The 26,136-nt window shown below is 38.5% G+C and overlaps 1 protein-coding gene across 6 annotated transcripts in view; it reads right to left on the bottom strand.

Annotated features, from left to right (window-relative positions):
• Positions 1 to 26,136, bottom strand: part of pcdh19 (protocadherin 19) — a 62,793-nt gene that overhangs the window by 13,411 nt on the left and 23,246 nt on the right. For all 6 annotated transcript variants that reach the window (XM_027135723.2, XM_027135724.2, XM_047802444.1 and 3 more), the window contains exons 3-4: positions 7,672 to 7,730; positions 6,403 to 6,575 (exon numbers count right to left, since the gene is read on the bottom strand). In XM_027135723.2, coding sequence (XP_026991524.1) covers positions 6,403 to 6,575; positions 7,672 to 7,730 — 232 coding nt within the window. The remainder of the gene's footprint in view (positions 1 to 6,402; positions 6,576 to 7,671; positions 7,731 to 26,136) is intronic.

The raw sequence follows: 26,136 nt of genomic DNA, 5'->3' as shown, positions 1-26,136 counted from the left end.
CTTGCATACTAATTATTATTAATGGTGCTTGCAAAGCAACATTCTTGTTATTGTACCGGACACTTTTTCGGCGCGTAACTTGTCCCGCAGCTTTTGTCCTAGTCCCATGAATGAGGTGTCAAATCAACCGGCTCATTGAGGAGAGGTGTGCTATGACTTTTATAAGAGATCGGAAGTCCGGAATTCCCGGTACGGAAGCTCAAAGTGGCTTTTTTTCCCGATAGACTTCCATTATCAATTTTGGAGGTTTATAACTCGGCAATTTTTCGAGTGATTTAAACCAAACTCGACCAGCTCCTTTGGGACCTTACTCTGGGCGAAGTTTTATTTTCAGTAGCAACTTTTGTCCAAAAGTATTGGCACCCCACCAGGTAATCACGTGACATCAAGTGTAGCCCTGCCCCCAAAATAAGCACAACATGGACATGTCATACTGTATATCAAAAGACTCAGCCCGATGAGGGGAACTGATGTCACGTGTAGCCCCGCCCCCAAAATAAGCGAAATCAAAACGTCAGCACAACATGGACATGTCATGTATCAAAACACTCAGCACGATGAGGGGAACTTGCCACGTGCAAGCACCATTCACATTTTCCTCAGGAAATGTACATTCTAGTTATTCTTATTATTCTTCTTCTTCCGGACACTTTTTCGGCGCGTAACTTGTCCCGCAGCTTTTGTCCTAGACCCATAAATGAGGTGTCCAATCGACCGGCTCATTGAGGAGAGGTGTGCTATCTATTTTGTAAGCGATCAGAATTCCAGAATTCCCAGTATGGAATCTCAAAGGGGTGTTTTTTCCCCATAGACTTGAATGGGGAATCTCTCTGTAGATGTGCTAACATCCAATAGAGGGCAGCAGACACCAGTGAATCTGTCTGATCACACAACGTTGGAAGAAAAAGATCAAGGACGGAAGTACATTTTTCGGTCAGAAACGCGTTTTGGATTAAAGCGTTTTGGATTAAAAGGCTTACATATTCCAGTTCCTTAGACTCTTGGGGTATTTTTTACAAGCATTTGTTTTGGAAAATATTACCCCAGTGAAGAAAGGTAAGTGCCGCCTATTTCCGGTGACTATCAACTTGGATTAAATTAGTATGATGGCTATAAATCATATTATGCTTTGTGTGTGGGCTTAATAAAATCCTGAAAGTCTAAGCTTACAAACACTATAACATTTAACCGTGTATTTAATGCTTAAACCTAGTGCTGGGGTGCCTTGGAAAGCACGGCGGTCACATATGTTGTTGTTACTGCCATTTGTATAACTTTTTGTTGTTTTCAACTATCAGTGTAGTTTTTATAATTTTTTATTTCACTTTAAACTAATGTCCTTTTAAGAACAGCAACGGCTCATTTAAGACCCACCCATTAATTAAAATTAAGCGCATTTTTTCTTTGTCTCCTCACATTACATAAGTATTTTTTGACATGATATGACACGGATATCACAAAGAATGATAAGAATGACTTTAATATAATAAAGCTGTGGTATTGTTAGACGCGCCATTCTTCACATTAGTGAATTAATACATAAAACCGCAAAGTCTTTTTCGTATTCCTGGATGGCTTAGTGGATAGCGAATCCGTTGAGCATGCAGACATTCGGGGTTCGAATCCACCCTCGGACGTTTTTTTTTTTCTAAAACTTTATAATAAAGGTTCATTAGTTGACATTAGTTACCACAATACTTAACATGAACTAATAATGAACTGCACTTCTACAGCATTTATTCATTTTGTTCATGTTAATTTCAACATTTACTAATACATTATTAACACTGTGTTAACATTACTTAATATACTGTGAACTAACATGAACAAAGAATAAACTTTATTTTAACAAAGATTACTAAATACAATAATTTATTGCTCATGGTTAGTAAATGTTAGTTAATACATTAGATTTGAACTAATGATCCTTATTGTAATGTGATTATATTTTTTCCCAGTAGTTAATATACTGTGAACTAACATGAACAAAGAATAAACTTTATTTTAACAAAGATTACTAAATACAGTAATTTATTGCTCACGGTTAGTAAATGTTAGTTAATACATTACATTTGAACTAATGATCCTTATTGTAACGTGATTATATTTTTTCCCAATAAAATCACTGATTGATGCTTTAGTTCAAGATCTTCATGGTGCTTGTTTCAGGAAAAGATAAATGGATTTTCAGGTGTGCTCTTTTGTTGCAGGTGAGAAACTAGTCTGCAAATATAACCATAGTAACTGTGCAGCCATACCCTAGCAACCATGTAGTGCACCTTACGAACCATATTGCAATATAAAGAAGCCATATCTCGGTTACACAACATAAAACACTCAGCACGATGAGGGGAACTGACGTCACGTGCAAGCACATTCACATTTTCTTTAGGAAATGTACCGTTCTAGTTATTCTTCTTCTTCTTCCGGACACTTTTTCGGCGCGTAACTTGTCCCGCAGCTTTTGTCCTAGACCCATAAATGAGGTGTCCAATCGACCGGCTCATTGAGGAGAGGTGTGCTATCCATTTTGTAAGCGATCAGAATTCCAGAATTCCCAGTATGGAAGTTCAAAGGGGTGTTTTTTCCCCATAGACTTGAATGGGGAATCTCTCTGTAGATGTGCTAACATCCAAAAGAGGGCAGCAGACACCAGTGAATCTGTCAGATCACACAACTTTGGAAGAAAAAGATCAAGGACGGAAGTACATTTTTCGGTCAGAAACGCGTTTTGGATTAAAGCGTTTTGGATTAAAAGGCTTACATATTCCAGTTCCTTAGACTCTTGGGGTATTTTTACAAGCATTTGTTTTGGAGAATATTACCCCAGTGAAGAAAGGTAAGCGCCGCCAATTTCCGGTGACTATCAAGATGGATTAAATTAGTATGATGGCTATAAATCATATTATGCTTTGTGTGTGGGCTTAATAAAATCCTGAGAGTCTAAGCTTTCAAAACAATATAACATTTAACCGTGTATTTGATGTTTAAAACTAGTGTTGCGTGCCTTGGACAGCACAGCTTGAAAGAAGAGATTCTCTAGTTTCAGGAACTAGTTTCAGATTGATTCTAGGCCTTACTGGCACAAAGTTACAGGGGATAGAATGGAAGGTTTTCATTTCCGCCTGGGTTGTTTACCTGATAAACTGATTAATCTTATTTTTTGAGGACAAAATAACAACTGAGTGTCATAGCCTCATGTCTTGGCTTTCACCAAAAAAAATTTCAAGTCAAAAGACCCAAAAATGGATTTTATATGAATATTTTTCTACGGCCATGGTCGTCGGGTGCAGCGTTTTTGTGTACTTGTTTGTATAACTTTGAAATAAAAGGCTGCATGCTCAGTCTGAAAGGCCTAAAACAAGCATAGACTCTCTCTCTATCACTCTGGTGTGAAAAAAGGCCTGTAACTTGACACCCTGAGCTGTGAGAGGGACAAAAGTCAGGGATTACGCAAGAATTCTTTTGCGCATCCAGTTCACGCAGACACAGGCAAAGAACATACAGCATGCCGCATACCGTTGGAATCGTCTGCTTATTGGCTAAACAGCTGTATAGGTCCCAGCCCATGTACCGAAATGTACCATTCTAGTTTTTATTGCTATCTTTGATTTGTTTCCATAATAATGGAGGGAAAAACAAAACAATCTTGAATTAAAAAATATTATTTGTAAATATTATTTACATAGTTACTCACTGAATGATTTGTTGGATTATAGAGTATCATACTGACTTTTCATTGATTGTTACAAACTCAATTGAAATGACCAGCACCTTAGAGTGTCCATAATGAAGTTCTAATTGTCTTAAATTGCTGCAAATATGGTCTGATTTAAGTTCCATTATCACAATTTGGAGAATTATTAAATAGCACTTGATTTAGCACATACCATTTTCATTGTAATTGAATTGCTGAATTATTAAAATGCCAGTATATTTTGTTAATCTAATGTGCATTCTATAAAGAAAAGTGTTTAAAGAATTATATGACAAAGCACAGATCTGCTAAGAGTGCAGCTCATTATAGTAATTAGGGGTCCAAGCACAGAATGTGCTGAAAGACTTCTGCAATTGTAAAAGAATTTTGGAAAAAATGTCTCTTCACAAATGTGTGTCACTCTACTCAGCAGACTATGCATATAATGAAACATAATAACATAAATTGGTAATAATTATGGAATTAATAGGGTTATTACAGGGTGGTACAGTACAAAATGGTCTGTGTGATGAATAAAGTTACCACTGTAGGTAACCATGGACCTTGTACCTGGTCTGTGATGCATAAGCTTAAGCATGAGCATCTCTTCAGAGTACAGTTCAGAGCCCGCAGGTCCAAAATTTGATGCAGCCAACTGTCTTTCTTGGGAACAACAAATATACCCCATACATGAAGTAGGGGAAGCTGCCATGGGAAGGACACTTCTAGAAACCTTAACCCATGGGCGGCAGCCTTAACGTAGCACCTCGTTCCCTTCTCAGGAAACCGGGTTACATATGTAACCTGGTGTAGTTTTGCACCATTTCTGCTCAAAATCTTTGCTGTTTTTCAGCCACCTGAATAAACAGACTTTGTTGTGCCATCTGAGCAGGTGATCATTTGAACATCACAGAAAAATCTAACTCCTTACTGTTGTTCACATGTAAGTCACTGACATTTCTGAGGACTTCACTTAGATACCAGTTGGCATTTTGATGGAAAAAAAGTTGATCCATGAACTACTCATTGAATTCTTAGTAAAAAAGTGTGCTTCATAACTTGGAAAGTTACCCAAAGTCTCATGCTATCACACATACTATCAAGCAGGCATGTACTCACTTTGTACAGAAGGTGATTTTACAATTAGGTGAGGGAAAACTCAGTCCACAATTACTGACCTTGAAAAACTGTTGGGCTATAACAAAGAAATGCTTATCAAGTGTTCACATTGTGTCAAGATGACAACCTAGGGCAATGGCCATGTGCATTTTTAAAGTCAAATTGATTTCAATAGAATTTTTTTCCTGGATAGTATCTTTAGCAATTCTGAATTCTAAGACTTATTTACTGTATCTCATTTAGTGTAGTGCTTCATAAATTGTTTAAATTGAAGTCAAGCCTTCAATGTTTTAACATGGAAGGTTATTGCCCCACAAGGGGATGTTGTTGTAATTAATGAAATTATTCAGTACATACAGTTCAGTTTACTGAAAGTGTTTTACATTCAGATAAGAGAGTGGAAATTGAGGAGTTTTAATGAGAAAGGTGCCTTCTCCAGACAAAAGGGATGTTGTAGCTCTGAAGGCATTAGATGCTGTTCATTACAGAATGATTTTTTAAAAAATAAAAATGTTATTAATTCTTCAGAGAAATGTTTTTTTTTTTCATTTTATTAACAGTTTTGAATTTTGAGAAATGTATTAGTACGAGCAGCCTACAATTTTTATGAGATCCCTTGCAAGGGAATTAAATTACACTCTTATTTATTGCAGTACCACTCCAATCACTCTCTAACCTGGGATAAGTGAATGTCAAGAACTAAAAGAACTGTCTTTGTAAATGGGACTCAAAAAGATATATGAATATTAAATCCCTTGTAAGAGAATGGGGGAGTCTTCACTGATAAAATTTACATTTACAGCATTTGGCAGACGCCCTTATCCAGAGCGACTTACATTATCTAATTTTTTTATACAGCCGAGCAATTGATGGTTAAGTGCTTTGCTCAGGGGCCCAACAGTGGCAGCTTGGTGGACCTGGGATCAAACTCACAACCTTTCAATTGGTAGCTCAAGACCTTAACCACTAATCTACCACATGCCCAAAATTCAGACCCAGGGATTACATAAAAAAGGGGCTTTATTCGGAAAAATAACAAAGGCTGGAAACGCTATGAACATGTAAACACAAAACATGTAAACACAAGGCGAGAACTGATTAAGGATATGGCAGGGCTAAGACACGTGAACACAAAACAAAAATAAAGGCACATGGTACAAGACACACAAAAACTGCAAGAATGTCCCCCTAGTGTCCAGGCATGGAATAGTTCCACCATTCCTGACATCCCTGCTAAATTAGCCATCTGATTATTGAAAAATATTGCATGAGCAATGCAGATCTCCAACCTTTAACCATCGCCAGCCTAATTACTGTCATTCAGGACGGTCTAGAGCTAGTTTCTACTATTGCTACTATCCATGTATCAGCAAATACTCTGGGTTCATTGTAAGCTCCTCCTATTTTAATATAGAGAGTTCATAGATGACCATAACATTATATAATAATTTTTAATTTCAGAGGCCTTGGTCAAGCATCAATGTGAGGTAAGTGTAAAAATGTGGTCATATTGAAACATCTTCTTTACTTCTCCCTGCCGCTTCTCTCTTTTTCCCCCGATTGTACCCTATCACAAACACTCATACCTGGATCTGATAGCTGGCAGCTGCTGGGGGTCACAGTCATATTGATTGCATCATTCACAGCTGTATCAGCATAATGGCCCCTTTGTACATCATGCTCGCTGTCAGTCTGGTCACTTTCTTCATGACCACTGTCCTTTAGGCTGTTACCCTCCATGTCCTTAAATGTTGATGTACTAAAAGGAGGTAAGAAACAAAGTTTTTAATCTGCTTTTACATTGTGTTCAGACACCTGAACAGAATGTAACCATTGTTCCAGACACCATTATGACACCTCTGTTTTCTCTTGGTACAATATTTTCATCATTGAAAATCACCACTAACTGTAATGATAATAAAAAAGGAATTGAGTGGCTATGTATAAAGGGGTGAAAAATTCTCGCAGTTGATCAGGCCTGATTTTCTTTTATTTGATAGCCATCTCCCATATCTAACACAGACGCTGACATGCACTATCTATCCCACCACCTCACCACCCTGAAATAGGCGGAAAACAGAAAAAAAAGAAAGCAGTCTGGGCATTTCTTAAACTGGAAAAAAATCGTTTTGATATTGTCTAATTGCTCCTGTGCCCCAGGAGAGTATTGCACTATAAGTACAGTAATATTATTTGCCACCTGCCAAAAAAGAACAGAATTGTTACAAATAAGTTTAAATTAAGTGCCATTGCCTTAATTCAGGCTAAGTTTGAAAGTTAGACATAATTAAAATCCTAGTGAAAATTTAGTCAGTAAACCTTTGCATAGTGACACTTCACTATGCAAAGGTTTACTGACTAAATTTTCACTAGGATTTTAATGGACCATTTCTTGGTCAGGTGGACCAAGAAATGCCAGCAAGGTCATTGCAGGGCAGAACATACACTGTTCCTTGTTGCTTCCTTCCACAAAATGAAATGACCTTTCTTCTTATCTCAGTGGCCTTACAATGCCCTAACTGCCTGTGTGCACTGATTCTGCATCCAAAAGCCTTTTATCAACATGTGAGGTTCAATGTTGTATAGTTATTATAGTTATTATACTCTGGCTAGTAAGTTGAACTTTGTTTAACAAGAAAAACTTATACATGCTTAGAAGATTTAAAAGGATAATTTAAAATAGTACAAAAAACATAAGATGTATTAAGTGATACAATCAATTGTTAAGAACTAAAAATCTTTTAATCTTACATATTTTAATCAGGCAGTAATTAAAATTAGACATCACCTGCAAAATCAATGAATTATTAAATGAAAGTAAAATATTAAAACAAATAAGCAAACAAAAAGCATACCTTTTGATGAGATGTGCTCTGCTGTTTACATAGCTGGAGTCAATGGAATAATTCTCTGTCTGGAGAAAGAAAGGTAGATGCATTTAATTATACAGCAAATAAAATTAAGTTATTGCTAACTGCCATTCAGTAAAAATGTTATTATATACAAATAAGCTTTGCTGACAAAGGCAAGTACTTTTTTCCTTTCTGAGCACATGTATTCTGCTTTGCTTCAGTAAGCCTGTTCCCCTACATTATCTCACTCCTTCCACCGTCTTTCCCTTGTCTATTCTCACTTTTTCCATATTCAATTTGACCACAATTTTTAAAAAGTAAGGATCATCTGCTGCATCCTGTGCTCTGTGATGAGAATGTAGCTCCTGCATTTTATACATTGATGACTTCAAAGACACCAATCCTTTGGGAACATCATGTAAAACACACTGGAAATTACTGGAATTTATGTGTGATCATGAACTGGCCCTCACAACAAACAGCACTGTTCAGAGCAAAACTAGCTTTGATGAGGAAGAGTAGAGATGTAAGATAATTAGGCTATAACCTATTTTTGATCCAGTAATAAAGAATGAACAGAGAGAGGGTTTGCATGTAAATGAGTCTGGGGAAAATATCAAAGGTACTGTTCTGATTGTCTTTGCAGAATGCAGATTCAAGGAAACTTTGTTGAATCTTAGTGGTTAAGGTGTTGGATTACTGTTCGGAAGGTTGTGAGTTTAAATCCCAGGTCCACCAAGCTTCACTTGTTCACAGAAGTAACACCAAAAAAATCACATCTCAGTCCCTAACACCTAAATGAACATATCAAGTCACCTCATATTGCCTAATATAATGACAACCGTAATAACCACATCATTAAGACCCATAACCAATATTATCAGTGCCCAAAACTAAAATATAATCCATTAATTATTTCTTGTCCATATTCATGATACACCGGAAGATTCATTGTCCAAACAAAAGTATGTCATGTCTAGTATCTATGAGCAGGATTTTACCTATCCAGAATGTTGATGGATTGCATATTTTCTCTTACTCCAGTTACAATTACAATTTAATTATAGTAACATTAATGTTATTTACAGTACCAAATAACATTATAGTAACATTAATGTTATTTATAGTACCAAATAACCCTAAGAAATAATAGGAAAATGCATTGCCTGTGACCCAAAAGTGACTTGACAATTAACAAAACATTATGCTATGTTGTCCCAAAGATAACTTGGATGTGTTAGAATCTGCATTGTGTCATGAACGCTGAATAAAAGGGACCCAAACGCAGGATGGCGTAACAGGGTTTAATAACGGAATACATCAAGGCACACGACGAGGCAGGTGGGGGAGCAAGGAACACGGCGAGGCAGGTGGGGGAGCAAGGCACATGGCGAGGCAGGTGGGGGAGCAAGGCACACGGCGAGGCAGGTGGGGGAGCAAGGCACACGGCGAGGCAGGTGGGGGGGGCAAGGCACACGGCGAGGCAGGTGGGGGGGAGCAAGGCACACGGTCGCACAGCCAGAGAGGGTCGAGCGACGTCCACAGCCAAGCTAGAGGGCCGAGCGACGTCCACAGCCGAACAGGAGGGCCGAGCGCAACCCCGACGCACCGCGGCCAGACCCCACTCTCTCGAACCAGGAAAAGGGGAGGGAGGGCAGGGAGAAAAAAATCCTCCACAAAACAGAAAAGTCAAAAAAAAAAAAAATCCATGGAGCAAAACACGGGCCTGCAACACCCCCCACGGACAGGAAGTGGGGCGGCGTCCTCCACGGAAACCGGATGTGAAGCGTTTGATAACGGAAAACATGAAACATAACACAGACTAGACCGGACAAAGACAACAGTTGATTCCGCACTGCACAAGGCAACGCGGCACAGTTAAATACAAAAGATAATGAGACACGATTAGGAACAGATGTGGAGACAGGGAGGGGCAGACAAAGATGGGGCAGACATGTGACGAGGAACGTAAACAAAGGCACATGGCCACAAGTCCGGGCTGAGTCCTGACACATTGAAAGAAAGGGCTAAAATTCAGTGATCAGTGCAAATCACTGAGCTAGCTTTAAACTTTGATTAAAGTCTTTATTGTCTCATTTGTTCGTCTTTGTTTACTCAGTCATGGCATTCTTTACTTTCTTTTCTTTTTATCAATGTTCAATAGGTTATTACCACAAAGGCTATACAATGAATAGTCTATACCAGCCTTTAATCATGATCATCTCCTTCAGATCTCTGACACAAATTCATCTAGTCCTTCTGACCACTGTGGACAATACAATCACACCATCTACCATATAAAGGTAATGAAAGTAAGACATCACCCCACTGTTATTAGCAGGTCCAGGAAAAATTAAGAGCTTTACAATCCAGTGAGGAGAGTACATGGGTTACTATTGAATATTCATACCCTGTAGCTAATGGGACACAGGAAGCAAGCTGCACACAGGAAGCAAGCTGCACACAGGAAACAAGCTGCACACAGGAAGCTCTCGCATCTTCCAATTTATATGCCTGGCTGAGTATTTTTTATTCAATTCCGAGTTATCTTGAGTCTACACTTTAATTCTTGACATCGTATTTACTTGTCCCGCAGCATCAGCTTTTAGCCAGCGAGCATAACTGGCCTGTTAGCTTGGCTACCGCTAGTACAAGCTCTCGCATCTTCCACATTTTCATTTCACAGACTGGAGTGAGAGGCAGGGAGTTGACCTGCTCAGTCCAGTGGCTCGCTCCCACCCTGCTCTCCTCCATGTCCTTTCTCATCTTTTAGAATCAAGTGATATACAATAAATAAATAAATAAACAGGTTAAATAGTCCACTTCTAGCCGGCTAGCTCGGCTACCGCTACTACAATCTGTTGTACTTGCTCTGTAACACCATGCCGGTTACGTCTCTGCCTTTGAGTGCAGGTGAGGACGCATTGGAGCTGCACTCGGTAGAACTCCAGCTGGGTGCTGTGGAGAAGCAGATCCGCGAACTACAGGTGAAGCAGGCCGAGCTGCGGGAGCGGAAAGCCGCGCTGGAAGCTCCCCGGTCGGTCGCTCACCTGTCTCAGGTAAACTCCCAGGATGTAATTACCACTCCCTCCACCTCTACCCCGCGTGTTTCTCTGTCAAGGCCCAACACACCGATGAAGTGGTCTGCCCAGGAGCTGTTCACTCCGGCGCCAGGACACCGCAGGCCCTGGGTGCAGCAGCGAAGGACGCGTGCCGGTCCCCGGCCTAGGACCTCTCCCCCTCCACCACCGCCGGTCTTCGAGATCCCCACCCGGAACCGCTTTGCCCCCTTCGCAAGACGGACTGCGACAACGTGATCATCGGAGACTCCATCGTCCGCCACGTCCGTGCTACGGTGGCTAAAGGTAAGGCTCGCACTCACTGCTTACCTGGTGCTCGTGTTCTTGATGTCTCTGCACAGGTACCTAGAGTTGTGAGCAGAAACACCAGAGCTGTGGTTCTTCATGTCGGCTCGAATGACACCAGCCTGAGGCAGTCGGAGATCCTGAAGAGGGACTTCAACACCCTGGTGGAGACGGTTCGCAGCACAGCGCCCACAACGAGGATCATCGTGTCTGGACCGCTTCCAACTTACCAGCGAGGAATTGAAAGGTTCAGTAGACTTTTTGAATGGTTACAATGGTTACTAAATGAATGGTTACAGTCATGGTGTCAGGCTCAGAAACTACTCTTTATCGATAATTGGAATGTTTTCTGGGAGTGTCCTAAGCTATTCCGTGCTGACGGCCTGCACCCCAGCAGAGTTGGAGCGGAGATCCTCTCGGACCACATCTCCAGGGCGCTGAACACCTTCTGACTGGTAAACTACTCTTTAAATTTAAATTTCAATAGCCATCCTTCACCTCAGCACATTGACACAGAAAATGCACACATAGCTCACCCTATAGAAACTGTGTCTGTTCCCCGAGCAGTGAGATCCAAAAGTAAATACACGAGAAGTTCTCAAAATAATCTTACTGTAATTAGACCAGAAAAATGCCAAAGAAACAAACAAAAACAGTTCTTAAGGTTTGGACTTCTGAACATTAGATCTCTTGCACCCAAAGCACTTATTGTAAATGAAATGATCTTAGATAATAGCCTTACTGCACTCTGCCTCACCGAAACGTGGATTAAACCAAATGAATACATCAGTCTAAACGAGTCTACACCATCAGGATATATCTATAAGCACGAGCCTCGTCTGACTGGTCGTGGACGTGGTGTCGCCACTATCCTTAGTGATTACCTCACTGTTACCCAGAGAACACAGCATAGATTTAGTTCTTTTGAAGTGCTCGTCCTTAATGTTACACTATCGCATATGCACACGAAGAAATCCCTGATGTCTCTTGCTCTAGCGACCGTGTACAGACCCCCAGGGCCCTACACAGTTTTTCTTAGAGAATTCACAGATTTTCTCTCAGACCTATCGGTTAACTTTGACAAAGCATTAATTGTAGGAGACTTTAACATTCATGTTGATGACACAAACGACGCTTTAGGACTCACATTTATGGACTTACTAAACTCACTTGGGCTCAAACAAAACATCACTAGTGCAACTCATCGACGTAACCACACATTAGATTTAATAATATCACACAGAATAGAAGTCACTGATATAGATATCATACCTCAAAGTGATGACATCACAGACCATTACCTCATAATGTACACACTACCTATAGAACAAACTAACTGTGTCTCACCACGTTATCGACTCGGTAGAACCATTATTCCGACCACCAAAGACAGATTCACAAATAACCTGCCTGATCTGTCTGGACTTCTTACTGTACCCTCAAACTCAAACGACCTAGATGCAATGACTAACAGCATAGACGCTATATTCACTAGCACATTAGACACTGTTGTCAGATTACAGAAGGTTAGAGATAAAACACTTGCACCATGGTATAATAGTCATACTCACACCCTCAAGAGGGAGACCCGTAACCTCGAACGGAAATGGAGAACAACTAAATTAGAGGTGTTTAGAATTGCGTATAAGGACAGTATGTCCAGCTACAGACAGGCTCTAAAAGCTGCTAGGGCTGAGCACCTGAGCAAACTCATAGAAAATAACCAGAACAATCCCAGGTTTTTATTTAGCACAGTGGCTAGTTTAACAAAAAATCAGAAATCTGAACACACTATTCCATCACATTTCAGTAGTGAGGACTTTATGAGATTCTTCACTGATAAAATCGAAAGTATCAGGAATAAAATAGGTGACGCTCAACATATGAGAGCAACCAGTGACACAATCTCACCTAAGGCTTTACACAGCTTTACAAGTACAGGACAGGAAGAGTTAGATAAACTTATTACTACAGCTAAATCAACAACATGTTCACTAGACCCCATCCCAACTAAACTACTGAAAGAAGTGTTACATAAAGCTGGTGAGCCTCTTCTTAATATCATTAACTCCTCGTTATCTTTAGGTTACGTCCCGAAGTCTTTTAAGTTGGCAGTTATTAGGCCACTCATCAAAAAACCTAACTTAGACCCTAATGAACTATCAAATTACAGGCCTATCTCACACCTTCCGTTTATGTCTAAAATACTTGAAAAGGTTGTGTCTGTTCAACTGAGCTCCTTCTTACAGGAGAGCAACATCCTTGAAGAGTTTCAGTCAGGTTTCAGGCCCCATCATAGCACAGAAACTGCACTTGTTAAAGTTACAAACGACTTGTTCTTAGCTTCGGACCAAGACTGTATGTCACTATTAATTCTACTTGACCTTAGTGCTGCATTCGACACTATAGATCACAACATTCTTCTAGATCGCTTACAATATTACACAGGTATTCATGGTCAGGCTTTAAGCTGGTTTAGATCCTACCTGTCTGACCGATACCATTTTGTAGAATTAAATGGTGAATCCTCCAGTTTACTACCAGTTAATTATGGGGTCCCTCAAGGATCAGTTCTAGGACCTCTGCTTTTCTCTATATACATGCTTCCATTAGGGAACATTATTAGAAGACATGGGATTAGTTTCCATTGTTATGCTGATGACACACAGTTATATATCTCATCAAAACCAGATGAAATAGCCTCAGTGTCCAAATTAACTCAGTGCCTTAGAGAGATAAAAGACTGGATGAGCTGCAACTTTCTATTGTTAAACTCCGATAAGACAGAAATACTACTCATAGGTCCAAAAACCAGTGCACATAAACTCTCACAACTTAACTCCCATTTAGAGGGATGTACTGTTACTAGTAGCTCGACAGTGAAAGACCTTGGTGTTATATTAGACAGTAACTTGTCTTTTAAAAATCATATCGCTCATACTACCAAAACAGCCTTCTTCCACCTTAGAAACATTGCCAAGCTGAGAAACATCCTGTCTGTATCTGATGCTGAGAAGCTAGTTCATGCGTTCATGACCTCTAGACTGGACTATTGTAATGCATTACTAGGTGGTTGTCCTGCATCTTTAATAAATAGGTTACAGTTAGTCCAAAATGCAGCTGCCAGAGTTCTCACTAGGACAAGAAAGTATGACCATATAACCCCAATTTTATCATCTCTACACTGGCTACCTGTTAAGTATAGAATTGACTACAAACTGCTGCTACTTACGTACAAGGCTCTTAATGGTTTAGCTCCTATGTATCTAACTAGTCTTCTAACACGTTACAATCCTTCACGCTCTCTGAGATCCCAAAACTCAGGACTTTTGGTAGTTCCCAGAATATCTAAGTCTACTAAAGGTGGTAGAGCGTTTTCTTATTTAGCTCACAAACTTTGGAATAGTCTTCCTGATAGTGTTCGGGGCAAATGTCCAGTTTAAATGTAGATTAAAAACTCATCTCTTTAGTCAGGCGTACACATAATACATCCCATAATATCATGCACCAGTACATCAGACCAGCACATTTTTATGAACAGCAGATATGTTAATCCCTTTCCACTGCTTCTCTCTTTGTACCCATCCCGAGGCATCCAGACACTGTACCAGCTCCCAACGTCCTCTGTGGGACGAAGCCTTTGGACGTCCACTGAGCCGAGGCCGACTCTAAGAATCCTGAGACATCTCCAGTTAGACTCTTTGGTACTCAGGAGATCAGAAGTCCTTGAACCTTACACCAATACAACATTTAACTGACTGTATATTACAATCACACGCCCAGTGTCACCCATATGAGGATGGGTTCCCCCTTGAGTCTGGTTCCTCTCAAGGTTTCTTCCTTTACCAATTTAAGGGAGTTTTTCCTTGCCACTGCTGCCTGAGTCACCTCAGACTTGCTCATAGGGGAATAAATACATACACACTGTGAACTATATACAACTAATAATAATCTAGAATTTTCATTCTGTTAATTCTTATTTCTTTTATTATTCGTTAATTCCTTTATCATTAATTATGTTTACCTTCTGCTCTGTGTTTATGTTCTGTAAAGCTGCTTTGAGACAATGTCTATTGTAAAAAGCGCTATACAAATAAACTTGAATTGAATTGAATTGAACTATTAATGCAGCAATGTTTCACTTAGGTCATGTTCTAACTATATTCCATACAGTACATTTCGATATAAACCTTAGCATTCTTTAAAATATTCCATTGTAACTTCAGTTCTGCCCGATGACGCCTGAGATAGGCACAGGCTCCCCGTGACCCGAGGTAGTTCGGATAAGCGGTAGAAAATGAGTGAGTGAGAGTTCTTCAGTACTTCACTTTCATTCTTTTCATTTACTGTTTGCTTACATATCTGTTTTCTGCCACTCTAGAAACAGTCCTAAGGAATACAATGCAACTAAATCTGGAGGTGGAATTGGAATAACTCAACAGTACACTTACATAATTTACTTGAAATTTTCAGCACTTTACATGCATGCACACACTCTCACTCACTCACTCACTCACTCACTCACTCACTCACTCACTCACTCACTGACAGATACAGCTCAAAGTGACTGGCTCGTTCTCGCCTTGTCTCTCTTCGCCACAGCTCACTGCAATAGAGAACGGTCATTGGCATAAGTTGGCACAAATTCCATTTACAAACCAATGCTAAGCTATGCCCATGCTTCCTCATGCAGGTACACTTCATTACTGCTCATTTACCTCTCCACCCCAGCCTATTTTACACAAATTATCACTTATTTTGCTGTTCTCTAGACGTTTCAGTTAGTCACACTGATTATGGGAGATAATGCCATGGACCACATTATTAGGTCTGTTTTGTGAATCTTACCTCTTAACATGATTAACATGACTGAATCTGTATCTTTAAAGGCACCCAGTAACATTTTACAATCTCCAAGGTTGTGTATACACTGAAATACTAGAAAGATCACACAAATCACAACAAGGCTAACTTAAGCTCCCTAACCCAAATCATGATAGACTAACTGAAGTCTAGTTAGCACTATGATTGGGTACATCTGCCATTTCTAAATTTGAGACAGACTTTTTAAGCAGATGTCAGCAGCAGGATTGATTACATCTAATCATGTCATTTTCACTGCACACGACAAACGGACACGACTGTCGGTTTTGGCCCCCTAGTGACAGTCGCACGTAATGTGCAATATTATCGTGCAGACGTCAACATGGGAGAGAAGCGTGATTCTCGCGGTCTCCGAACACCCGTTACTTTATGATCCAACTCTTGAATCATACAGAGATGCTTACAGGAAAAATGAAGCATGGAAGCGTGTTACAGAAATGGGCTAAATGTTTGCAAACTTAATTAGCATTTATCATGGTGAATGAAGTTAGGAGTACAAACAATCAATGCAATCCAGAATGACCGCGAATAATTTTTGAGGAAACATGGGAACAACATTAAAAATAATACATATCATAACACATATCATAACACAATACAAATATTAATAATGTATTACTTTTTTATCAATAACAATGTATTTAAAACAAAAAGATTGTTTTGGATGAAGTTTAAAAATTACTAAAGTTTATGTTAATATTTTTTAATAATTCTTATCACCTTGCGCACAGGAACCTGATTGGACAACATTGGAATACATCACATCCGGTCGGCATATTGGATGCGGTGTAGTCGCAAAAGTTAAAATTTTTTAACGGATCCAACGCTCAAAACGGATCCGAAAATTAGCGGTCTCAGAACACCCGTTACTTTATGATCCAACTCTTGAATCATACAGAGATGCTTACAGGAAAAATGAAGCATGGAAGCGTGTTACTGAAATGGGCTAAATGTTTGCAAACTTGATTAGCATTTATCATGGTGAATGAAGTTAGAAGTACAAACAATCAATGCAATCCAGAAAGACCGTGAATAATTTTTGAGGAAACATGGGGACAACATTAAAAATAATACATATCATAACACATCTCATAACACAATATAAATATTAATAATGTATTACTTTTTTATCAATAACAATGTATTTAAAACAAAAAGATTGTTTTGGATAAAGTTTAAAAATTACTAAAGTTTATGTTAATAGTTTTTAATAATTCTTATCACCTCGGGCACACGAACCTGATTGGACAAAATTGGAATACATCACATCCGGTCGGCATATCGGATGCGGTGTAGTCACAAAAGATAAATTTTTTTAACGGATCCAACGCTCAAAACGGATCCGAAAATTACGGATCCAAAGATGGTCGGCACCTCACGCAGCAACCTTGCGACTCTCCATAGGAAATGAATGACTTCCGGTTTACCGGCGGTCATTTGTCGTGTACAGTGTGAAGGCGGCTTTAGACTGAAAAGCAGATCAGCAGCAAAAAGAGAGCCAACAGACCACGAAAAATACTGCAACAGGAATATGCATTCATGCCATTATGGTAAGTGTTTCATTGCACAGAGAAACAAAGCTACCTTTACAGTATTACTTGTTTTGAGCTTGTGTCAAACATGCTCCAGTACCTCTAAAGAGAAACTAGATTTGAATGCCATTTTCTTGCGAGTCTTTACAAATGTATTATTTGCTCACCACAGTATGCAACACACACTCTTCTTGGCCATTAACAAATACATGCAAATAGGTAGCAATATACTTTTCATAATGTATTGTTAACACGCATGCACACGAGGAAGCACTTGGAACATGTCACTATCAAAGCCACTACAATTGCATTTCTTCCTCATGTTGTCAGCTTGAAACACTCTGGTCATTCTCCTTTACAGAGCTTGGTTCAATCAGCTTTACATAGATTTGCAATATAATATATGTGTATATATGTATAAAATATGTGAAGTTTGAGTCAACAATACTATTAATAGTTGTGTAACTAAAAAGTAGTGTACTTCACAAGCATACATGATAATCACCCAGATGACCTGCTTTTTTCTTCCAATTAACTGGCAACTGCTGTTTATAGTTGAGAGCAATCACCTTCTACTTTAAAACAATCAGCTAGGAAATTATAATGAAAATAGTGTCAAACTAATAATTAGTATTTCGATTAGCATGAAAGGAAAGCCTTCATAGCTACAAAAAATCTCTTATTGCTGCTATTTTGATGTATTTCTCCAGCCAAAAAATCTCTTATTGCTGCTATTTTGGTGTATTTCTCAAGCCTATTTGAAGATAACAAAAATAATCCTAAATTGTAATTTAATACTGTAGCAAAATTAACTAGGCATAACAACACTGTCAAAAAGGCGCACTATATTACTCAGGACCAGGGCAGTCTGTGATACAATTGTGTGAATTTTTTTACTTCACCTAGAATAAGCAATCGCTCCCTGTCTACAAAGGGAGCATCAGGAATGTCAGTCATTGAGACATTCTCAGTGCCCTAAGGTGCGAAACGGTAACTACACAGAAACAATTTGAATTCTATTTTTTGATCAGTGTTGCCCAATAAATCTGTTGGTTCGAGAATTGATGTGCAAACTACATTTAAATCTGATCAGCACATCACTACGCCTTAAGATAGAACGGTGAGATGACGCTTGCTTTATAAAACAATATCCCAGACCCCTGCTCTATGTGTACGAATGGAAACTATGCAATTTTTCTCGTACTGACGTCACACACTCTCTTGTGGAAAAAAGCAAAAACTCTTACCTCCTCTTCTCACACAGACTACATGACACCAGAAGCTTTGCATTGTACTCAACTAGTACACAACTTTGACTTGTACACAAACCAGATGAAAGCTATGAGAAAGAGTGGTAATGGAAGTTAGATAAACCAGATATACTGATGTTGTAATGTTTGATATGGAGTGAGAACAGATGTGCTGTGGAGGTGGAGGTAGAGTTTTAGCTTGAGCTGGTTATCCACACCCATTCCAAATGAACCATGCATCTCCGCATCTCTCCCTAGCCAAATCCGTCGATGATGAGTGGAAAACCTTGAGAAAATGGATGTTACAGGACGCTCGGACTCATGATTGGGAACAACCGTGCAGCCAGCTGTTTTTGAAAGCCCAAAATTGAATGCATATAGCACACCACTAAATTGGCTGGCTAGAGCAAAAAGAGATGTGGAGCTCTTGATGAAAAATCAGACCCCAACTCATACATATTCATTATACTACAGCAAATTAACGTTGGTACCTCACACAGTGTTGCAACTGCTTTAAGAACAAAAAAACAGCACATACAGTATGACGGCTGCATGATTGAGATATAACACTGTGTGCCAAATGCCGAATGTCACAGTTAAATGATGAACAACTCTTAACCCTGCCACCGTTCTTCCCACAGAGCAGGATGGAGAACATCATGATTGTGTGAGTGATTCATAAATCAGGATCTACAAAAAGTCAGTTAATACTTTGGGATCAACCTAAAACAACACTGTGCCTATCATCCAGCTAGTGGTGGAACAGTAGAAAGGGAAAATGGCACATTAAAAATTTTTTGCAAAAGTCTGTGCAGAAACAGGCTTGTCGTGGGTCAACCCTCCCAATAGTGTTGATGCACATGCAAGCATGAGCAAGAGGTAGAGCTAACCTGAGTCCATTTGAAATTCTTTTTTGCAGGCTGTTAATCACAGGAATGGGTCCACTGGGAAGCCAGAGATCCAGTAGTGACGTGACATACGGCCAAGTATGGTGACCCACACTCAGAATTTGTTCTCTGCATTTAACCCATCCAAAGTTCACACACAAAGCAGTGAACACACACACCGTGAACACACCGTGAACACACCGTGAACACACCGTGAACACACCGTGAACACACCGTGAACACACCGTGAACACACCGTGAACACACCGTGAACACACCGTGAACACACACCCAGAGCAGTGGGCAGCCATATGGTCAAAGTTTGCGAAATGAACACCACTGATGTGTCTTTTATTTCAAATTTAATTTCTTATGTGTTTGTAATATCAAGCTCTGGTTGTTCCAAATCCTGTATTTAAGCAAAACTGAATATTTATTGAAAAATTAACTGCAACTGATATGTAATGTTCAACCTTTTTCATATGGAAACAAACTTTAGTTTTGCTTAAATACAGGATTTGGAACAACCAGAGCTTGATATTACAAACACATAAGAAATTAAATTTGAAATAAAAGACACATCAGTGGTGTTCATTTCGCAAACTTTGACCATACACTTTTTGACAAACTCTCCCTCATTAAAGGTCCGGGCAGATTTTGCTGTCTCTGCTGCCACAATAAAGCTTTACAGCCTTTACAGCAGCTTCACATTTTCATTTTGCTTTCATGAACATAGTCTGCCGGGAAACCAGCCCTTCTGGAGCTTCTGCTTTACGTCCAGGTCCTTCTCATAATACTTCTCATAATGTTTCGTGTCATAGTGTCTTCTTATGTTATATTCTTTTGTTACAGACACGTTAGCTCCATTAGCACACAAGACAAACAGGTCTGTCCTTTATATTTGTGAAAAGATAATCTGCCTCCCTCCTGTCTTGAAAGCTCCTATTGTCCATCTTTCGTTTGCCCATTTTTGTGGAGGGTGGAATTAACTTGTAAGCCCGATGTGACTGTAGCATGGTTGTTAACGACTGTCAACAGAGAATGAGGGGAGCTTGCTGTTCGTGACTACGCATCAATATAGTGGCAAGGGATTCTGGGATTTGTAGTATTAGCGGAGCATGTGGCTAGCCAGCTGTAATGCACATTTGATATGATCTCGTGGGCCAAATATAATTACACCAGAGTTTGACACCCCTGCTATAGACTGTGGTCTTTCCCTCACAAAAACAGCAACATTTCCTTAAGTTTAGTTGTAGGTATGGTTTTGATGACTAATGTTTTGCTACTAATTGGAGTCATGCTTCTTCTCTTCCTATTCTTTCCTGTGCTCAAACTAGAAGGGCCTATCCCTCAAAGAAAAAACAGTATATCCAACATCTTAGTTTTAGTTAATAAAGGTGTCATTATAAAGCCCAAGGGAAAAGATGATGTCTGATGTTCCGTCTAAATGCGGCCTTTTAAATGCCTTAATGAATTAAGGCATTATGTTAAAATTTTGTTTATGTAGTTTGTTCTAAAAGATAAAAAGGACGGAAATGTAATGGAAATTTTAAATATTATCAGTGTTTATATATAATGCTATGTGCTTTTACTCCTGCACAGTTACTATGGTTATATTTGCAGACTAGTTTCTCACCTGCAACAAAAGAGCACACCTGAAAATCTTTAAGAAAAAAAAAAACTGTCCAACAGTGGATTCAAACCCCAAATCTCGGCATGCTAAACGGATTTGCTATCCACTAGGCCATCTAGGAACATGAGAAAGCCTTTGCGGTTGTATGTATTAATTCACTAATGTGAAGAATGGCGCGTCTAACAATACCCAAGCTTTATTATATTACAGTCATTCTTATCATTCTTTGTGATATACGTGTCATATGTTTAAAAAATAATTATGTAATGTGAGGAGACAAAGAAAAAATGCGCTTAATTTTAATTAATGGGTGGCTCTTAAATGAGCCGTTGCTGTTCTTAAAAGGACATTAGTTTAAACTGAAATAAAAAATTATAAAAACTACACTGATAGTTGAAAACAACAAAAAGTTATACAAATGGCAGAAACAACAACATATGTGACCGCCGTGCTGTCCAAGGCACGCGACCACTAGGTTTAAGCATTAAATACACGGTTAAATGTTATATTGTTTGAAAGCTTAGACTCTCAGGATTTTATTAAGCCCACACACAAAGCATAATATGATTTATAGCCATCATACTAATTTAATCCAACTTGATAGTCACCGGAAATAGGCGGCGCTTACCTTTCTTCACTGGGGTAATATTTTCCAAAACAAATGCTTGTAAAAAATCCCCAAGAGTCTAAGGAACTGGAATATGTAAGCCTTTTAATCCAAAACGCTTTAAACCAAAACACGTTTCTGACTGAAAAATGTACTTCACTCCTTGATCTTTTTCTTCCAACGTTGTGAGATCTGACAGATTCACTGGTGTCTGCTGCCCTCTTTTGGATGTTAGCACATCTACAGAGAGATTTCCCATTCAAGTCTATGGGGAAAAAACACCCCTTTGAACTTCCATACTGGGAATTCTGGAATTCTGATCGCTTACAAAATAGATAGCACACCTCTCCTCAATGAGCCGGTCGATTTGATACCTCATTTATGGGTCTAGGACAAAAGCTGCGGGACAAGTTACGCGCTGAAAAAGTGTCCGGAAGAAGAAGAAGAAGAAGAAGTATGCAAGAGAATAAGAATGTGATTTAGCAAGCACATTAATAACTAGAACGGTACATTTCCTAAAGAAAATGTGAATGTGCTTGCACGTGACGTCAGTTCCCTTCATCGTGCTGAGTGTTTTGATATATGACATGTCCATGTTGTGCAAAATTTTTTATTTCGCTTATTTTGGGGGCGGGGCCACACGTGACATCAGTTCCCCTCATCGTGCTGAGTGTTTTATGTTGTGTAACTGAGATATGGCTTCTTTATATTGCAATATGGTTCATAAGGTGCACTACATGGTTGCTAAGGTATGGCTGCACAGTTACTATGGTTATATTTGCAGACTAGTTTCTCACCTGCAACAAAAGAGCACACCTGAAAATCCATTTATCTTTTCCTGAAACAAGCGCCATGAAGATCTTGAACTAAAGCATCAATCAGTGATTTTACTGGGAAAAAATATAATCACATTACAATAAGGATCATTAGTTCAAATCTAATGTATTAACTAACATTTACTAACCATGAGCAATAAATTATTGTATGTAGTAATCTTTGTTAAAATAAAGTTTATTCTTTGTTCATGTTAGTTCACAGTATATTAACTACTGGGAAAAAATATAATCACATTACAATAAGGATCATTAGTTCAAATGTAATGTATTAACTAACATTTACTGACCATGAGTAATAAATTATTGTATTTAGTAATCTTTGTTAAAATAAAGTTTATTCTTTGTTCATGTTAGTTCACAGTATATTAAGTAATGTTAACACGGTGTTAATAATGTATTAGTAAATGTTGAAATTAACATGAACAAAATGAATAAATGCTGTAGAAGTGCAGTTCATTATTAGTTCATGTTAAGTAATGTGGTAACTAATGTCAACTAATGAACCTGTATTATAAAGTTTTAGAAAAAAAACTGTCCAACGGTGGAATCGAACTCCGAATCTCTGCATGCTAAACGGATTCACTATCCACTATGCCATCTAGGAACACGAAAAAGCCTTTGCGGTTTATGTATTAATTCACTAATGTGAAGAATGGCGCGTCTAATAGTACCCAAGCTTTACTATATTAAAGTCATTCTTATCATTTTTGTGATATACGTGTCATATCATGTCAAAAAAAATTATGTAATGTGAGGAGACAAAGAAAAAATGCGCTTAATTTTAATTAATGGGTGGCTCTTAAAAGAGCCGTTGCTGCTCTTAAAAGGACATTAGTTTAAAGTGAAATAAAAAATTATAAAAACTACACTGATAGTTGAAAACAACAAAACGTTAAACAAATGGCAGAAACAACAACATATGTGACCGCCATGCTGTCCAAGGCACCCCAGCACTAGGTTTAAGCATTAAATACACGGTTAAATGTTATAGTGTTTGAAAGCTTAGACTCTCGGGATTTTATTAAGCCCACACACAAAGCATAATATGATTTATAGCCATCATACTAATTTAATCCAAGTTGATAGTCACCGGAAATTGGCGGCGCTTACCTTTCTTCACTGGGGTAATATTTTCCAAAACACATGCTTGTAAAAAATCCCCAAGAATCTAAGGAACTGGAATATGTAAGCCTTTTAATCCAAAACGCTTTAATCCAAAACGCGTTTCTGACCGAAATGTGTAAACAACAATCCACTTCCGTCCTTTGTTTTCGGCTCTCACTTTATTTTCCAAAACAAATGCTTGTAAAAAAATCCCCAAGAGTCTAAGGAACTGGAATATGTAAGCCTTTTAATCCAAAATGCGTTGTACTTCCGTCCTAGTTCTGTACTTCCAACGTTGTGTGATCTGACAGATTCACTGGTGTCTGCTGCCCTCTTTTGGATGTTAGCACATCTACAGAGAGATTCCCCATTCAAGTCTATGTGGAAAAAAACACCCCTTAGAACTTCCATACTGGGAATTCTGGAATTCTGATAGCTTACAAAATAGATAGCACACCTCTCCTCAATGAGGTGTCGATTTGACACCTCATGTATGGGTCTAGGACAAAAGCTGCGGGACAAGTTACGCGCCGAAAAAGTGTCCGGAAGAAGAAGAAGAAGAAGAAGAAGAAGAAGAAGAAGAAGAAGTATGCAAGAGAATAAGAATGTGCTTTGCAAGCACATTAATAATAAGTATGCAAGAGAATAAGAATGTGCTTTGCAAGCACATTAATAATAATATTTATTATTATGAATACTATTATTACTACAGGTAAGCATTAACATGTTCACAGTTTAGAAATGAAGCAATAAAGATTATCGAAGGATGTAAAGGATGTATAGATAAAGGATGCATACATGGAATATAAAGCAAAGTGCCTTCATAAGATCAAGAAAGAAATGGTTAGAGGAAGAAGAAAAGCTTTTTAAAAATATTTAAAAATATTTTTTTAACATTAAAAATTGGAACATAGAATTTACATTGGTCAAACTGAATATTAATGGTAAATTAACAGAAAACACTTAAGAAATATCAAGATATGTGAAAGAATTCTATTGAGAAATTTATATTCTAATGATAAATACGACGATGACAATACTGCCATTAAAAAACAAAAGTAAGAATATTTTCTCATTTTTGTCTGGTTTATGTTTAATATATATATATATATATATATATATATATATATATATATATATATATATATATATATATATATATATATATATACAGTAAAGGAAAGGAGATGGTAGTTTATTTAGGTATTAAGATATATAAAGAGCAAAAGTAAATAAATATTTTGAATTTTACACCAATTATTTAAAAAAGTAAACAAAAATTTAATGTATGGCTAATGAGAGATCTGTCATGTTTATTTGGGGAGCTAATAATAAAATGAAGAATATTATAATCCGAAACTAAAGGGTTGTCACATTTAGTTATGTTAATGTGAATGTGAATATTGCTAAACATAGCCATGATACAGCTTTCCCCACTGTACAGTATCTGCAACATGAGTTATGATTTCAAATATGTTGTAAAACCTAAAAGATGAGGTGGTACAGGTACTTCCGTGTTTTGGAAAGTTCCATGAAAACACCATATTAAAGCATGTTCTGTATTTCCACCTGCAAGTTTATACTCTATATTCTTAAACAGAACTGAGGATACCTTGGATGTAAGCTTTAAATGCAAACATGGAGACAGCAACTACATGCTGTTTGCTACAATAGCATGAGTGTGGAGACAATGGACACAATAAGCTTGTCTGCCAGGACAGAGCTGCAGCCAGCAATGAAATGTGTGGGGGTCACATAGCTGGACAGCAGCAACAGCAGTGTGGGTACAGCCAGTGAAAGGCTACCAGGGAGCCAGGACCTGAAGTAAACAGCTCATAAATTACAATAAATTGCCAGAGGTCAGTAATGAACACAAGTTCCGCTTACAATTGTTGTCTGAAGACGTAGGTCTTCAGACAACAATTGTACTAATCAGGATGAAATTAACCTTTAATCACAACCTCTTAAATCACAAATATATATGACAAAGGTTATAGACCTAGGAAAAAATATCAAAATGGTTCATCTAACCTGCCACTACACTTAAATGCACACATGTTGCACGCATATTGTGATGTAAGAGAATAAAGATCCAAATTACAATGAAGAAGGTACAGGAAGAAGAGCTCACAGACATAGGCAGACATCTTAGATCAGCCAAAACACTTTGCTTAGAACAGGACAAGTACATTACAGCACAGATTAGTGTTTTCTTAAATCTGATCCTAGGAAGAAGTATATTGCTGACAAGCTACTCAGCTGTAACATCCCGCCCTGCAACGCCACCCAAAACAACCAGAGGGAGTCCTCGTTCGAGTATTGAATTGCTTCTGGGTCAAGGTCAGTTCTGGGCTTTTTGGACATTTAAAC

This window comes from Tachysurus fulvidraco, chromosome 17 (genome assembly GCF_022655615.1).
Source record: "Tachysurus fulvidraco isolate hzauxx_2018 chromosome 17, HZAU_PFXX_2.0, whole genome shotgun sequence".
In the NCBI taxonomy this organism is placed as follows: Eukaryota; Metazoa; Chordata; class Actinopteri; order Siluriformes; family Bagridae; genus Tachysurus; species Tachysurus fulvidraco.
This window is presented reverse-complemented; position numbering and strand designations above follow the sequence as displayed.